Source organism: Convolutriloba macropyga, chromosome 7 (genome assembly GCF_964194025.1).
Source record: "Convolutriloba macropyga chromosome 7, txConMacr16.3, whole genome shotgun sequence".
Lineage (NCBI taxonomy): Eukaryota > Metazoa > Xenacoelomorpha > Acoela > Convolutidae > Convolutriloba > Convolutriloba macropyga.
This window is the reverse complement of record NC_134474.1, coordinates 51,380,503-51,399,342: the sequence shown is the minus strand read 5'-3', so window position 1 is coordinate 51,399,342 and position 18,840 is coordinate 51,380,503. Positions and strand designations below refer to the sequence as shown.

General features: G+C 36.8%; 1 protein-coding gene across 1 annotated transcript; it reads left to right on the top strand.

Moving 5' to 3' along the window:
• The first annotated feature begins 4,313 nt into the window (after nt 1-4,313).
• LOC142343138 (GMP synthase [glutamine-hydrolyzing]-like) lies at nt 4,314-17,222 on the top strand. Its single transcript, XM_075394830.1, has 4 exons — nt 4,314-5,025; nt 9,834-10,106; nt 10,498-10,738; nt 15,148-17,222. Exons 1-4 carry the CDS (start codon nt 4,396-4,398, stop codon nt 16,143-16,145), a joined length of 2,142 nt encoding a protein of 713 aa, XP_075250945.1. The 5' UTR covers nt 4,314-4,395; the 3' UTR covers nt 16,146-17,222.
• Nucleotides 17,223-18,840: the final 1,618 nt, after the last annotated feature.

Here is an 18,840-nt window from a genome sequence, read left to right as displayed (position 1 = left end):
GAGCTTAGGATTCTGACTCTAACTTTAAGGGCAATTGCATCATGATTCGATAACAAACTAATGTCCAGATTAGTTTTCTTGCAGGATATAACTTCTGTTTTTGGGCTGACTAAGACGAGACCGAGGATACCTGATGCTGCAGTAGGAAAATCAATAATCTGCTGAAAGCTGTAAAAACTAATTAGATCAATAAAACTCTGTGTATCTGAGTTCTTAGCTGAGTAATCGTGCCAATCAAATTCCGGCGAATTGAAATAAACATACTTAATTGTTGAATAGAAGAACTTTGACTTGACAATGTAAAGATTTACTCAAAAACTAGATAAAGATCTTGAGGTGATATAGCATAAGGACGGGGACTAGATGAATTCGGTGGGACATAAAAACACACAAGTAAAACATCTCGAGAATTAAAACTGAGAGATTATGCTAGGACGCCTCGATCAGTGCTTGTATAAAGAGCAATTTGTCTGGAGACAAAAATGTTCTTGATAGCAATTAAAACACCTCCATGTTTTGATGTGTTGTTATCAGCTTTTCTTTCTGATCTAAATATTGCGTAATTGGAAAGAAAGTGTTCGTTTTCGTGAAATGAGCAATGAAGCCATGTCTCTGTAAGCAAGAAGAAGTCTAAATTTCTCAAATTTACTTAGTTAGCAAGTCTAGTGCGTTTATCTCGATTGATTATACTACGTATATTGAACACAAAGGACTCGAGATATTCCTCGGACTCCTGATTCACATTTAGTCACCATTGACAAACCTCAATTTCAGACCCATAGAAGAGTTTCTGGTTGAAGATTCGAAATTTGTTGCGAAGGTATCCTTCTTCGTTATTCAGTTTATATCGTTTGATTACAAATTCCTTCTCTTTGTTTCCTCTTCCTTGGTCAGAGACTTAATAACAAAGATCTTTGTTCCAATGTCTTGACTAAAGTAGTCAATTTCATGAGCGTTTGCAAGCAATTTTCTTACCGTCCAGGAATTGTTGAAACTCACTAACAGTGATTTTGGTTTAGACCTTGATTTGGTAAATCTACCTAATCGTCTGATATTCGAAATTGTGTTTTCATTTTCTCCAATAAAATCATTGATTCGCTGAGTCTCTTTAATCTCATTCTGGATAATGACCGAATACTTTCAATTTGGTTGCGAGGAAAATTCTGGTATACCCGAAATTTTTATTTCCAAACTAGTATCTATCTTTGCGGAGCTTTCATTGTTGACATTAAGCAGTTTTGGTTGGGAAGGAATTATAGAAGTAGTTGACTTAGCTTTCAGATCTGACAGTGTCGATTTGATTTCCTGTAGACTGTTGTTTTTGTCTTCCTTGAATTCAATCTCTGTGGTTGTCTTCAATCTCGCAAGCTTCTTCAAGGCTTTTTGTCGCACCCAGTAGAATTTGTAGTTTCATCAACTGTTGACGAGCAATGTGGACAGGTTAAGTCTGAACCACTACTGGTTGACTTTTTCCTTGTCATATTTCGCATACAATCTATTTAATAAGTAGAACGATGGAGCTTAATCTATTTTGGGCGAGAAAATCTGGTAAAGGAAGTTGTTCTTCGCCAGCACCTACAAGACAACAAAGTGTCTACTTCAGGTGCGGTGAAAAACAAACAAACTAAAAACTGTAAACTTGCCTCAGACACCTACGAGACAACAAAGTATCTACCTTAGGCGCTTTAGAAGAAAACAGTTTATATCAGAATTGCTGATCACGTGTCAGAGAATAATGTCTCGCTTAAAACCAATTGATCTTCGTTTTGCACCAATATAGAATACCATATCAGTATGGCTCTAAAAATCGTTCGAGAGGACGGACACCCAAGATACCCGGATTTTCATAATAAGCTGTTTAATAAGTTTATCACAACAATTAGGCTAATTGGATTGTCCTACGCGGCTTAAGAGCAAACCCCTTTATTTTTTCTCATTTTGGGGGCTATAATTTCATGGGAAAGGAGGAGGGAGCTGTAACGAGAAAGACCCAAAAGATCAAGTACCTGAAAAAAGTTCAAATACTTTCGTTAAATATAATTTTTTTTATCACTGCCAATAACCGCTTACCGATTAACCATTTACCGTTAATAAGTAAAAATGGATGGTATATTTTCGTGGGGGGGGGCATAGGACAGGCACATTTTCATCACACAAAAGATGTGAACAAATAATTTAAACATAAGGTGTCATCGAACGAATGAGTCGAGCTATTTGTGCTAAGCTTTATTTAGATAAACATAAAACATAAGATATGTTACTCATTAAACAAAGTAATGCCACTCTCCCGAAGTTGGCTAATTTCATTTAAAGTTTATTTTTAGTCGCCTGAATTGCCATTTTAACTTTTGTTGCCTCCAAAAGCGTAGCGGTGTAAAGGTCACCTATCACATCACCTTCTAATTTAATTAGGTAAGTACACTTAAATTGTAATTGGGGTGCATAGAGGAAAAGGTCTTAAGTTTTGTTAATAGCCGCGAAGCGATAGCGGCTATTATTGGGGATATCGTGGTTTTTTTTTACAATTCAATTAATTTGAACTGTATTGGGGGCTGTCTTTTTTAAAGATATATTCGCACATTTTCATGATTTTTGAAATCAAATTGGAGGACTTGTCTTCCTATGTTTTGAAGTCACCAGCCTCTCATTCATTCTCTGTTTAAAAAATCCTAAAAAAGGGCCGGGTCACCAGCCTCACCCATGCCCTCCATTGCGCCAAAGGCGGTTATACGCACCTACGACACAAAGAAACTAGAGATGTGTTTGCAAACCTGATGGATGACGTTTGCCACGATGTACAGATAGAGCCAAAACTTCAGTCGCTCGATGGAGAAATTTTCTCGAGTAATTCCACCACCACTGATGATGACGCTCGACTGGACATCAAGGCAAACGGTCTGTGGGGCTCCCGCTTTAATCGCACTTTCTTCGATGTGAAGATTTTCAACCCTCATGCGAAGAGCTGCCCTAAGACCATAAAAGATGCATACAAATATCACGAGAGCATCAAGCGTAATAAGTACGAAGAGCGAATCCGCGAAACCGAACTCAGCAGCTTCAGTGCACTGGTTTTTGCTTGTTCGGGTGGTCCAGGTCCATCAGCATCGCGCGTTATGAAACAACTCGCAACCAAGATCAGCGAAAAACGCGGAGAGCCGTACGCCGACACTATAAGCTACATCCGAACGAAAATCAGCTTCGCACTTCTGAGGAGCTGTGTTCTCTGCTTGAGGGGATGTCGTGCCCTCAAGCCTCGTGTTCTCAGTGAGACTTCGATTAGCGCCGTCGTGGAGGAGGGAAGGCTGCACTGAGTGTTTGGCTGCTTATCTTTATTCATTTGCTTATTCCTTGATGATCCATTTTTTTTAATCCTTCCATTCTAGTTCCCTATGTGTGCTATATATATCAATGCCGGATGGTGTACACGGCCCTTTTTTAGGATTTTTTAAACAGAGAATGAATGAGAGGACTTGTCCTCCTATGTTTTTTAATTCGTCGTCTCTATCGATGATTCTTGCGACCATTGACTTTTTCAATTTCAGTGACTTCTACTGCTTTGCAGTTAAAATTTGTGTGCGTGACGTCATTTGTTCTGCTTTTAGGTCCTTTGCGTGACTTACCTCACTCAAAAATCACTTCTGAACGCACTTAATGAACTTAAGATTTTATAAACATTTACTAGTTAAAGATCAATAGTGTGCATCTAAGTAGTGCCAAAAGTAGATGCCCTAATTCTTGAGTATTAGAGTCTTGAGTTTTTGATTTCGAATATTAATTTTGAAAAAGCTCTATTAGGGCTTTTTCCTCATAGAGCGTATGTGTCTCATAAAATTGACAGTCTGAATCTAACCCAAAAAGTCCAGTGGTCTATTAAAGGACTGGTGGTCAATCTGTGTCTTATTTCTTTAGTTGTTTCAATTCCATGGAAGGCCACAACCGTCTATCGCGGCTATTTTCGGCAATCTGCCGGCTGTTAATTTATGGTTTTTGAGCATTCAAATTTCATAGTACTAAGCTTTTCTGAATTGATTGATTTTCATGAAACCTGCAAGGAACTTATAACCTCATTGCTGTTATTTTCTTATCTTTTATCGCAAATTTTCCTTCACCGTTTGTGATTCTATGTTAATAATAGACCCCGCACGCACTCGGCTTCCTGCTTAGTAGCTATTTATTAACCTAATTTAGATTACTTATGGTTACATCAGTTTCGTTATATATCCTTTCAAGTACAGTATTTTGTCTATTTGTTTTAACGTTCAATGTTGATGTCGAGTGTGCGTTTAATTTTTGACTTATTTTTTTTCAGCTCACATGTCGAAATGATGCAAATTGTGAATTGGGTCACCTGAAGGGCACTGCTTTGCACATATACTCTGTGATGCGGAAAAAGCGATGAATAATAATCACCATGCGAATAGCAAATGTATTGGTATTGTGGATGCTGGCTCACAATATGGAAAATTGATTGATCGGAAATTGCGAGAGCTTAACATTCGAACAGTAATTCTTGACTTCGCATTTGATGCCGACGAGTTAACGGCTCAAAATGTCCGTGGATTAGTTATCTCCGGTGGTCCCGGAACCGTTATTTTAGAAGATGAAGAATTTAATAAACTGAATGGTGATCGAATCATTAAGCTTGGCTTACCTGTTCTTGGAATTTGTTTTGGTATGCAGTTGTTGAATAGATTATTTGGTGGAGCCGTGGAAAGAACAGATTTACGTGAAGACGGCGAATGTGAAATTGAAATTGATACAAAATGTGCATTGTTTAATGGGTTAAGTAGCAAACAGTTAGTTCTACTTACTCACGGAGACACGTGTACCAAAGTAGGGGAAAAATTAAAAGTTGTAGGGAAACATGGCGATACAATTTCAGCAATCTCTCACGAATCGTCAAGTTTTTTTGGTGTACAATTTCACCCTGAAACCGATTTAACACCTAACGGGAAAACAATGTTTAAGAACTTCTGCAACATTTGTGGAGTCGAATCCAGCTATACGTTGAATTCTCGTCTGAAGGTAATTCTGTAATTGTAATTTGTGGTAGTAATCTTATGCAAATTTTGATACATTTCTTCCATTGTACGTTTCTTCTTCAACACACGCTTCTTCTAGATACTTTTCTTCGCATTTTTCATTCACTTAGACGATTTACCAATTTTTTGTTCTACAATTTTTTGTGTATGCTCAAAAATTTTAACCATGCTGTCAAAAAGAATAATTTTAAGTTCCCAAGCACTTTGTTTATAAACAAAACGGCGAGCGTGAGTCTGCGCGTCAAAGAAAATTCCAAAATTACGACAGTTTGAATAAAATGAACCCAAATGTAAAAATAGACCTCTTTTGCGTACAGAATCAAGTATTTTTACTGCCGCTTGTTGCTCCGACCCCACTTGCGGGAGGTAGGAACTATATGCTCAACTGTGTTTTTTTGGTCAATTTTGGCCGATCAATATATTTATCGTAGAGATGTGAGTGGTATCACTAGAAAGTGCGTCCAACGTAGAGTGTGAAATTAAAAAGAAAACTTTTAAATTACTTCACATTTTGGGACTTTTAAAAAAGTTAATTTTTGCACAATTTTTAAAATTTTCAATATTTACAGGTTTTAGTAACCCTGAAGCGATATTGTGGCTCTTTTTTGTCTGATCTTGGTTGTTTAAAATAAAAGTTTTGATCTGGATTATTTGGTTTTTGTTTTTACTTTTGCGGCCCTTTGACGTCTATTTTGGTTTTTTCTCGCAACTCACTCACAACCTAGCTTATGATTGCTCTCTAAGGGTAACCTCTATTTGGATTTACATTCTCGTTTTATGTTAATAGTGAGCGCGGAGATCTTTTTTTGAAATTCTGCACCCTCATACAAATAAACTCAGCTCGTAGAGTGTAATTGAAAATGATTAGAGGTCGAGAAGCTGATTAATTAAGTTTTTATTTGAGAGATTATACACTTCCGACTTTGTTTGAAAACGGGATAGATGATTTGTGGATCTCAATTTCTGTTGTTTGGTCAAATCAATGGTTTACTTGATAATATAGTCTTTTTGGAATTTGTAAAACTGCATCATATTTGATAAAACGTCGTTCCATTTGTTCTTGTGTTCGTTCTAGTGAATTGAGGAAAACTGATCACACTGTTATAAACAGCTGTTTTTGTACATGTTTTTTTAATGTTTAAAATACAAAATGTGGACTACTGAATCTATCAAATGCGGTGATTGTGTCATGGTGTATAACTGCTGTCGTCTGAATTGGACAATTAATGATTTTGTTGACTTTGACTCTGCGTGTTTTCATTAGAAATTATCTTTATTAAATTTTGTCATATTTTTTGTTACGTCACAAAACTGAGTAGTCTCTTTGATAATAACGTCTTATATTAAGAGAGACGTCTTATATTAAGAGAGACGTTATTATAATGTCTCTCTTTTATAGTTTCGAGTATTGCTGACTTTGAAACTATTTTTTTTTGGTAAAAAATTTTACTACTTTTTTAGTTTTGGCTTTAGATGTTCTCTTCTTTGGATTTGTTACAGTCTGAGTAATGAGAGATCTCATTGGCAGTGTAGGTATTTGGGAAGCTTATGAGTTGTTGGCCTTAATGGCAAATAGTTTTTTTGACTGAATTTCAATTAATATAACTGAGTTTTATGTTCTGATGGATTTTCTTGTTATTTTTTTTCTTGCTCTTCAATCTGATATACTAAAGTTTTACAAGTAAAAAAAGAGCATATATGAATCTAAATTTTCCTTGGTAACGTTCAGTTGGTACGGTATCGTGGATTTAATTTTGACGCCGTTTAATTTCGGAAAATTTTTGAGTCTTTATTTGATTTTTGTAAATTAAACTTGGTTCATTACAATTGGAGTTATCAATTACTTTGATTGCTGGCAGGTTCAGTTGGTTTTCTCTAGAGGAATATAGAAACTTCTCAGTGTTTATTCGCCAAGTAATGGTTTTTATTTTTGTTTCAATACGAATAACATTTCGGAAAAACATTTACGAATAACATTTCGATTTTGTGTTGGCGACTCTTATTAACAAAAAATCCCAGTTGCTCCATGCTCAGTCCTATATGCGTGTACTCCATGGTTTTATTTGTTTAAATCTGCTGTAGGGTTGTATTTGGTTAGCATCAAGATTGTTCAAAGAATCTCAGGATCTTTCCTGTTTGTTATTTCTGCATAAGTTTGTTGGATCTTTTCCGTTTGTGCCCCCCCCCCAGTACGTTATGCCCCCCCCCCCAGTGACAGAGCACGTGTCATTACATAGTAAATCATTATGTAAAAATATTGCACGTGCGTGTGGGGGTTGCAAATAATATGCACCCACTAAGCTGGGGGGGGGGCACAAACGGAAAAGATCCAGTTTGTTTATATGAATTGATAACCAATTTGCTAGAGCAACCGTTTGAGGAGTTCCAATGGCAACCACGAACTGTTTCAATCGTGACTTCCCTCTTGATTATATTGCTCGCGTTAGTCAGTAATGTGTTTATGGAGTAATGCTTTCAGAGTAATGCTCATCAGAGTAATGCTTTTTGCATAATTTATATACTATAAAAATAGGATAAATAAATTATATATATTACGCAAAACACATTACTCTGGGGGCACCCATACACACTTTACTTAAGTCCCTTGAGAAATAGCATTGGAGTTGAGTTCTTTTCTGTCGTCTCGTTTCGAGTTTTCATTCTAATGAAGTAAAAAGGATCTCACTGGTATGAACCCTTCTTGTATAGACTTCTGTCCAGCAGAATTATTAAAAAGAAATTTTAAGTATTTTTTTAGAAGCAGTCTATCTCTGCTTCAATTTGTAGACAATTGAGACTATTATGGATGAGCAGACTCTGAACATTATATGCCATCGCACATAAGCGAGCCTCCTTGTTTAGTCCAAATTGAAACTGTACTTACGTTAGAAAAAACACGATATCAAGTTCTTACTGATCTCAAACTATATGCGATATTATTCTGCCTTATCCGAGGAAACAAAAGAGTACAACTCTAAACTAACATTGATATCGTATTGGTCAACAAATGAACCGCTGACCAGAGCAAATAAATTAATATTGACGTATTTTGGTATTTCTCAAATGTGATTCCTCTTTTAGGTATTATTACTTGGCGTATAGGTATAAAACAGTGCTTTCAAATGTCTATGTGCTTGGGTGTTTGTGTGTTTCTAACATTAGAACCTATCTACAGGTGAGGGGTGATTTTGAAATGTTTGAATTTGATGCCTTTTGAACAAAGGTACGAACAACGGGTGAAGCTCGCTTTTTGATGCCAATTACTTTGTGGGATTTCGTTACCAGATCTAATGCTCATTGGTACTGGAATTTATCTCCGTTACGAAGCGGGACTACGCGTAACTGCTATTTTTAAAAAAAAAAACAGTGTATATATTTTCGTTTTCTTTTATCCTATTTAATTGCTCTCGAATTATGGTTTGAGGCAATTATTGTAAACGTGTGTTTTTAATTGCTCTTGAACGTAGTTCATAGCAATTATTGTAAACGTGTGTGTCTTTTTTTATGCAAAATTTTTGCTCGACAATTTTGACTTTTCGAATGACTTTTACGCCCTGACTTTTTGCATCTAAAATTCCCCCTCAATCAGAATTTCAAGCAGCTGAACTCAATTGGCGGCAATTTAATACTACAAGTCAAATGAAAAGTGCGCCGAAACTGGTGTCATTTTTTACTTTAAATCTTAATAGTGGTATATGTTAACCTCTAATGTGGTCATTTGAAGCCCACTATAGAACTTTGAGTCCCATTTAGGCTCCCACCCCCCCCCCCCCCCCGACTGAAGCAGGCTGCAATTGATTAGAGCTCCCACTAGTCGTTCAAGAGCAATTCTTCCGACGTTTAGTCGGTTATGTTTATGCATTTCCTTTTCTCTTGACCGTTTTTGCGCTTTTGTACTAAAAAATTCTGACATCTTGGGTGTTTTTTAACGCTTGTTCTTCATTTTTGAGTTATCCAAGTTGCTCTTTCTTTAATAAAGTTTGTTGCTAATATAAAAGCGATTGCGAGCCAAGAGTGGAAGTAGCGTGGTGGTGAAGAAGTTGGACGGGAATCACCGAGGTCCGTGGTACAAACCCTTATGGGTACGTTGGTCGTTTTGTTTTCAATTTCAATTGAGTTCATTGGAAACAATCACTGCTATTCTTCGGTAACCTGCCGGGTATGCGTAGTTTTTTTACGCTTTGTTGTTGAACGACAACAAAACGATTACTTCGTTAAAAACGATTATATCCGCGCAGACATAAGTAATTTTTTCAAGACCACTCAAAAGTTGTTCGTGTTTTGTGTATGCCAGAAATAAATTGAGTTAAAATTGGAGGCGCATTCTGTGCCGAAGTAAGCCTATCTTGTGTTTTGTTTCTTTTCATAATTCACATGACTGGACTTCAATTGTACTGGAAACTGTTAATAGTGAAACACAGGCCTAACCTGCTAACACTCATGCTACTCCAATAGCTGCTCATATTTCTCAGTTCTTTTTTTCTAAGTTTATCAACCAATCGAACATATTAATAAGCAATTGTCTTGCTGTAAACGATGTATTTTCGGCTATGAGTATGTAATTCAAAAATAAAATTCAATTAGTGTCTAAAACCGAGAAAATTTGCATTTGGCAGTGCGTGTGTGTGTGGTGAAACTATGGAGGTCCTCAGTTGGAGTTGGAACGTTAATCAGATTTGGCATTAATCCCAGCTCTGAGTACAAAGCTGCAACTTTAATTGAACTTCTCTTTGTGAAAAACAGTTGAATAATGAAAATCGAATGAAAAGTGGACGAAAAAGTGTTGTTTAGGCAAGTATAGAGGAATTGCGACAGTGCATAGACCAGCAGCAGAACAATGTAGTCTGTCTCGTGTCCGGAGGTGTGGACTCTGCCGTGTGTGCAGCCATGTTGCAGAAGGCAGTGGGAAAAGACAAGATCATCCCTGTGCACATCGACAACGGATTCATGCGACTCAATGAGAGCAAATTGGTTGAAAAGAGCTTATCAGACATCGGAATTAACTTAGATGTTTATAATGAGGCCAGGACATTCAGCATGGCCACTACTAAGATCTTGCAAATGGTAAGTAATTCTAAATAGCAAGTAGAACATCTCAGTCGATTAAGCTTGTCATTAACAGCAGTGACATGAAGAGCGCCTTTATTGGCCTTATTTTAGTTTTTTTTTTCAATTCAAATATAAGTAATGACGTTTTACTAATCTTTTCTGATTGGAGATAAAATTTGTTCGCAAACAATAACTTATTTGTTCTCAGATACTTTTTCCTTGCTTACTAATTAAGTTTGGGTGTCAGCTAGTTTATGCCTAACTGTATTTGTTGTCAACTGAACTATCTCTGAATTATATCTTTTGGGGGTAACAGTAGTGAAGTAATCGGACAGTTCTAAAAAATTAAATTAATGATATGGGAGACCTTTTTTTGTGAGAAGACAGAAAGGAGTTTTGATTGTAGGATGATACGTATCGCTCTTCTCTGCAACTGAACAAGACAGTGCACCCAGAAGACAAGAGACAGATCATTGGGGACTGTTTCATCTCAGTATACAACCGGATACTGGTGGACAGGGGACTGGATGTGGAGACCACTCTCCTAGCACAGGGCACACTCCGCCCAGACCTCATTGAGAGTGGCTCTATCTACGCCAGTGCCAAGAGTGACCGCATCAAGACACACCACAACGACACTGACCTTGGTAAACACCTAACCACGCATCACTATCATATCATGTGCATATCTAGTTTCGGATGTATTCTGTTTTGACCCCCCAGTCATTTTACCCCCCAGTCATTTCTACAGTTACAAATTATATGTTGTTATATAGCACATTACTATGTAAGAAAATAACACGTGCTCCTGGGGGGGGGGGCGTAAAAAATATAAGCTCACTAAGGTGGGGGGGGGGGGGGGGGCGAACTGAATAGATCCCTAGTTTCTTCTACTAATAACTGTTGCTAATAGCCCTGACAGTTGTTCCAATGGCTAGGAGTATTAGCCGACGTAGTCAGTTTAAATGGCTCGCAAACAAATTTGTACGAATTATTTTCATCTGGTTCGATGAATTTTTTGTCTTGAGAATTGTTGGTAATTCCGATTTCATTTTTCTTAGAACAAAACATGTTCAATCGATAAAGCTCGAGGGCAATAAGTGAAGGTGCATTTTTGGCTCCACTCATGAAGTGCTCCGTGCAACTCAATTTAAGAAGAAAAGGTAACTTTGAATGTGCTGCGCATTTCTACTACTTTTCCAATTAGATTTTTAAATTATGCTTATTTCTGAAGACCTTGAAAAATTAGTGTTGCTTTTGCCGTCTTAAAAGAAAAATTTCAAAAACTTAATTTTGAGTCTCGGCCTTTCCTCTCAAAGTTCTTGAGAAATGATTTGCCTTTTGTTATTAGTACTCGAAAATGAGTTGCCGTCTCCTTTACATTTTTAATTGCTCTCGAACGAAGTTCGTAGCAATTATTGTAAACGTATTGGTCTTTTCTATGAAAATTTTTTGCTTGAACGTTTTTGAGCTTTTCTTCTAGAACATTCTTTGACTTCTCACGAGACTTTTTCCTGCTTTCGTTCTTCATTTTATTGCTCGTTCTTCATTTCTATTGCTCTCACTCCGAAGTAAAGTTTGTTGCTAAGATAAAATCGATTGCAGCACAGCCCAGAAGAAGGCCCAGATAGCCAATTGTGTAGTGCTGCTGGTGAGGGAGCGGGAGGTCCATTGATCGAATCCCGGTGTGGGCAACTAATTTTGCACCCATAAGGAAACCTTTATCTAGGTAACAGTCCCTGAGTTAAATTGAATCGCCTCTCGTTCGAGAGCAATTCTTCCGACATTAGTCGGTTTATGTTTTAATTGCTCTCTAACGAAGTTTGCAGCAACTGTTGTAAATGTGTCTTTTTATGCATTTTTTGCTTGACCGTTTTTGTTGAACATTGTAGAGCCTTTGAAGTCGTTTTTAGTTTTTTATGCGCGCATAACATGTTTTAAAGCTGCGCGAACTATAAGTTAAATTGCCTGGCCTGTAGTTCGAGAGCAGCTCATCCATTTGTGATCAACTTTTTTCGAAATTGACTTTGCTTCAGGTCCGCGATAAGAAGCGTGGCCAAACCTTTATTAATAGCTGGAATGCGATAGCTGGGCCTATTGTTGTTGTTCTCCTTTTATACAGTTCAAAGAATTTTGCAAATTGAAACAATTGAATTGTAATGGTGCTCTGATTGTTTTTAAAGATCCGTTCACACTCTTTTTGACTTATTATTGTCAATGATAGAAGATGAGCCAAATTATAGTAGTGATTATAGCTGCAGTAGTGAAAGAAGCGAAAAGCGTGAAGTCTTGAGGCGTGAATTAATTTATAACTACATCTAAAATTCAGTGAGAGAACAGTGTTTCAACACAAATGTTTGGTTTTTGAGAGAGGCTGTTTTTCACTATCGGCAAATTGACATATGCTCTCACTGTTCTTTTAGCTTGAATTGGCACAACTTATTTTAAAAGTTGACCTTAGCTCTGAGTGTGCGTACTTTTTAATTTTTGAATTCGTGAAAAGGCAACTAACAAATCACTAAAAAACGGAGAAAACTAAAAAGAAATCTGATAATTTTTGAAATTAAGTAGTATCAAAGTCTTTGAAAACTATAAATTTAAATTGAAACCGTTAAATTTAATTTGTACAAAAATTAATAGTTTTTTGGGTTTTCTTTTTTTTACTGTTTTCGAATGAAAGCGGTTCTTTTTTGAGCTCTGACTGTGTTTTCAGAGCTATTTGGTTTATAGTCTCTTAATATGTTTGGCCAGATGTCATTTGCTTTCTTTTGGTACAAAGTAGAATCTATTTCTTGGCTGGAGTTTGTTGCTAGGGTCTTTTTTTTACTTGGGGACCATTGGTTTAAAAAAATCTTTTTGATTATTGCTCCGTTTGCTATTTTGCTACGCGATTACTTGTTTGTTTTGTAAAAAGTTTGTCAGTTTTGCACTAATTGATATTTAGTCATCTAAAGATTCAATGTTTTAAATACGTTTTCAGTTTCGACAGTATTCGATTCGTGTTTCGCCAATTTTTCTATATGTTGTCCTCTTGTATTGTTTTTTTCTGTTATACAAAGGTCGTGTGTACTGTTTAAATTCTATTGTTTAAATATCTTTGTTTCAAATACTGATATTGTTTTTATTGACTTTGAAAACGCTCGTATTCTTAAAATTATGGGAGTTTTCAATGTTGTTTTCATACGTGTATGTTTTAGTATATGCTGTAGTGGACTATCACGGGCTTCTTTTTCTTGAGTTTTATGTAGTATTGCTCTCTGAACTATGGGAGGCTGTTCTTTTATTGAGGCTGATGGTCAGATCTTTAGTTACTTTTGTTCTTTGGATTGTAATGCTGTACTTAACCTGCTACGGTTGTTTTTCGTCGTCAAGATTTTTGTTGCGACACTATGAGGTAATGATCACATCAAAGCTGCTTTTAGTTCATTCAGTTATGCATTTTTGTGCGTTGAATTGCGTGAGTGATGTCATGTTTCATTCATAGTTAAGCGAGTTGTTTCGTTCATTCCCGAGATTATTTTTTGGTCACACGTAATTTAAAAATGAGTTTCCTCACTATCAAAATGACTTCTGTTTACTTGATTGCAAGTCATTTGAAATTTTTAGAGCAGCTAATAGAAGCAGCAATAAGTTATAAAGCTTCTTAATGAATATTTGAGATCTCAGAGAAAAAGATCTTTTTTGGTTTGATTTTTATATTTCTGACCACTTGATGTTTTCTTCACGATATTTTGTTGGTTTAGTCGCCGAAGATTAATTAGATCAACTTTTTTTTAAAAGGAGCTAGATCGTTGCAATAACAGCTATTTCGAATTCAATGACCTCAAAGTTACACTTTGTTTCAAACTATCCAGAAAAACTTGCGAAAATAGGAATGCTACAGATAGCTTTTTCAAAATTGTTTCTGGGTTTGCAATTTTTTTGTTGAGCCATGAACTCGCTAATCATTTCTCAAATATCTCAAACTCAGCAACCGGGAGACAAAAAATTCAAAATACGCTCTTAGAGTAAAAAACGATCTGAGGAGTTTCACCGTATAGTTATAAAAAACAAATTGAAAAACTTGAAATTTTTACACCTGATGGTTGATATCCTCTTTCTGAAGTGCGCCAAATTACTGCTCAATATCAGACCCTGCCATAGCATTTTTAAAAAACAAAAATAAAGGTTCAATATTTTCCCTTTCAAAAACATCGAATTTAGATTTTAATAAAAATGAATTTGTTTTCACAGATGAAAGTGTTTTCACTAGATACTTTTCCGAATTCGTCTGCATAAGTATGGGATCTGATTTGATGTTGGTTCGCCGAAGCTGTTGGAACCCCGCCCCAACTTTTTTTGTAGTTTTCTGCGTGATTTAATTTTTTCAACTTTTTACAGAATTTTTTGAGAACTGTTTGTTGATGGGTCATGAGGTGGCAGACTTAGGAAGAACTGTTCAGGATAATAGGGCGTGTCTCCAGTTTTTCTTAAAATACGTCGTTATATATAACCATTTTAATGAATTTTTCTCTATAGGGCACGTGACTCTGCTTGGAGTCACTCTTGTTTTCTGGCGTTTACCGAGTGTAGCAGTTCGACGTGACTTTTACAGAGTCATGTAACTTTGCTTAAAACACGCAACTTGCAAGTATGATGATGCTTAAATTCTTGAAAACTGAAAACACGCACCTGTAGGTTTTAAAATGTCGAAGGTCTACAGTGCCAGATGTTAAAATGCCAGAAATTCCTATAGACATAGTCAGAAGTTTAACGTTACGTGCTTTTGGCTATGTTTATAGGAACTTCTGGCATTTTTATTTCCGGCACTGCAGATTTTAACATTTTAAATCTTTCACGTGTATTTTCGGAAAATATTTCCAGAATAAATAAATGGTAAGGACTATCTCGCAGCGGATTTGAACTAAAGCATAGCACCGCTATAGGGTTTTTTGTCGCTTTATACAGTCTGTTTTTTGTACGCTGACCAAAGCATCGGATTAAAATTTTCGACATTGGCGCAGTGTCATTTGACTATGTATTGAAGTGTGTGTGTGTATTGAAGTATGTGTTGTAGTGAGAGCTTTACGAGCACGTGGCAAAGTGATCGAGCCATTGAAAGACTTCCACAAAGATGAGGTGCGTCAGATTGGAGCAGAGTTGAAGTTGTCCCAGTCAATTTTACAGCGTCACCCTTTCCCTGGTCCAGGATTAGCTATCAGAATTTTGTGTGCCGAGGCTCCTAACATGGGTGCAGATTTCGTTGAGACGCAAGTTATTTTGAATAAAATAGTGACTTATAACGATTCTAAGAGGCGTCCTTTTCTGCTCTTCAACAAGATTGTCGAGGTACTCACAAAACCGGAGTTGGAGATGCTGGATAAGATCACTGGTGGGCCATACATGTACAAATCGACACTGTTGCCAATCAACTCAGTGGGTGTGCAAGGTGATGCTAGGACGTACAGCTACTGTGCGGCCTTTTCCTGCAGCAGTAAGTCCATTGGGACAGCATCCTCGTCGCCTTCTGACCAGCAACAGCTAAATACAACACCTGGCTCTTTTGTCAAGGGGGCAGCGAACAGTGCTAATAGCCAACCAGGCCCCAACTGGGATCACCTGTTTTTCCTGGCTAGAATAATTCCGAGGTGCTGTCACAATATTAACAGAGTAGCCTACGTGTTCGGCGGGGAGGTCTCACACGCTGTCAATGACATAACAGTCACTTATCTAGATGCACCGACAGTTGACTTGTTAAGGACTGCGGACGACATCGCCATGACGACACTCAAAATGGACAACTGTCTCAAAAGTGTCAGTCAAATGCCAGTTGTGATGATCCCGATTCATTTTGACAGAGACCCTGTCAAACGAGTGGCCTCGATCAAAAGGTCCATAGTTCTCAGAACCTTCAAGACCCAGGATTTCATGACTGGTGTTCCGGCGAGGCCAGGCAAAGACATCCCAGAATCGGTGCTGAACAAAATTAACCAGAATATCCTGAAGCTACCGGGAATCTCACGAGTGCTGTACGACTTGACATCCAAGCCACCTGCAACAACAGAATGGGAATAGGAGAGCAACTGAACACATGTACACCATTATAAAAGTTAAGTTGTAGACAGATATGAACAAGTGTAGTTCGCAGCTCCTGTACTCTATACAACTCCTGTACTAGTGCAGATAGCCATTTGTACAGTTGTCGTCGTCTGTTGCTATTGTCAATGGGTGGCAAGTGAGAAGTACGTTTTAACCCAATTAATCATCAGAATATCTTCCCAATTAATGATGACAACAGAACTTATACTAAGGACTTCTGGTTGTAAAAACCAGTCAGTATTGTGGGTGATTCATTCCCTAGCTCATACCACCACCACCACCACCCCCCAGTCAACTGCTGCTACCACTACTATTAAATTAAATTGTTCATTTGTCAACTGAATTTGAATTTAATGATTTTTTCACCGTATTAGATGATTCATCTTTCGTCCTACAACCCCCTCCCCCCCACATCCCCCTCCCAGCCCCACTCTGATCCATATTAATTACCCTAGCCTCTTCACTAAATTTATCTAGATACTGCACAGGCTGCAGTCAATAATTTTACAGTCAATCATAGCCGCGGAGTGATAGCCGAGCAGTTATTAAACTGTTCAACTGTACTTTATTTTGTGTTGAAACTAATGCGCATTTTCCAATTCGATAACGGTTCGATTGGCTTAATAAAGTCAATAGTCATTAAAAAAGTCAAATATAAAGCCAATTTAGGGGTGTGTAAATGTTTACTAGTTGGTTACATTTTCTCTTGGGGTTCAGTCTCATTTTTAATTAACTGTTCTCAAACTTTAATTTTAATGGAGTACTTGGCGGCTATTTTGACAATATATCAGCTAAGTTAATCAAAATAATGAGCTGTAGATTTGTGGTAAAAAGTGATTTCAGCAGTAGCCAGCATAATTGTCGTCAATTTAAGCATCCTGAACCCACCCCACCACCCTCCAACTTCCATTGACCTTCACAGAATTTCCTAGAGTGCCGATGCTGCAGATGTGAAGCGAATAAAGAATGTGTCTGCATTGGTCACTCTAGACTCCCGTATATTTTGCTTTTATTTGCCCGCCTACTCGTTTCAATAAAGTTTTCGTCAATTCACTTTTACCGTTTACCAAAAGGATTACGAGTGCAAAGGCAGCTAATAAAGTCTTCTGGAGTAAACTGATCTTTTCTGTTTTCGCCCTCTCCCCAGTCCTGTATAACCAGTCTGTTTGTATCCCCCAAATATGTACTTTTCAAAAACGGAAAAGGTCCGAGTAAAAGTTAGTTTTTTACCGTTGATTCCGTATACAGATTAGTAATTCAAACAAAAATTGTTTTGAGTTTCCGTTAGATTTCAATCAAAAATCAAAATCGTTGCTATGACTGAATAAGCATTTATCGGTGTTCAGAATCGAAATTTTAATTAGTAGTAAGAGAACTACTTTTGCCTTTTGCATGTACGAATTTGTGTGCTGGAATTGAGACGAGGCGAAGTTAAACAAAAATCACCAGCAGACTAATAAACACTAGACTTTGCCAAGTTATTTGAAGCAAGCGGTTTGATTTTTCAAATTTAAACAAGGAGGCTTGGTAGTGTTCGTTGGCACATAATGATCCGACCCCGCTCATCTACATTTTTCAGTTAATTGTCTACCAAATGAGGAAGAGATGAAAAAAAATTAACATCGTTCAACAAACTAATGAATGAATAAAACAATCTACCTTAGAGGGCCGATGCGACCTGTCATTAATATGACTACCAAAAAATGCAGCGGTAAAAATCAAATAATTGCAAACATTAATTACGACAAGAAGTCTTTGTTCATCTTTTAAAACCTTTAATAACCAAATCAAAATGGCATCAGATAAAACTTATACTTAAGAAGATTAACCTGTACTTCACTAGAATAAAATATGGGACTTTTCCTCAATGCGAATTTCCTCAATTCACTATGAATAATAGCAATTTTTGATTGCGTTTTTATCAAGTCGCCACAGGACCGCTCGTTATACTCTGAAAAGAAAACAAACCTACAAAATTATGCGAATATGCAAAAAATCACATATATTATTATGAAAATTCGTTGCGCCAAGAACAGACCTTTATAGAAAAAAAACGCTATAAAGAGCAAATTGTAGTTCAATAGATTAGGGATGTGACTTGTCTATAGAAATACTAAGCTACCAGTTAACATAAGATTGGCAAAGCTCGGAATTCCATTGTCTTTTTTTTAAAAACAATTATTTTCCACTTTCAATGCTAATATAAGCTTTCGACTAAAAGAGTAGACAGTTTATTGTGCAACTTCTTCGAAAATTATTTGCACCTGTTATGAGTCAGACTAAGTAATTACACTATAATATAGCATTAATTACAAGCAGAACAAAAAATTTCAAACAACTTTACAAAACCACAGTGTTGAAGCAATCCATATTAACCGCGAGAGATTTAAATCTCCACTTGCGTCTCCCTTGAACATCATAAAATCTGTAAAGCGACTATCTCAAAATACCAAAAAACCACAAAAATTGAAAAGAGTCCAGAACTCATAAAATTCTTATAAAAGAAATTGTCTAAGCCCTAAAGACATCAGGCAAAACATTTAACCAACAGAAAAATTATTATTTTTTCAACAAAAAAATTGATGAGATCTCTCAATAATGAGGCTAAGTTACAAAAATGATACAAAATTGTAAAATACGAAAAAAGACAACAACCAGAACGCAAAGGGAT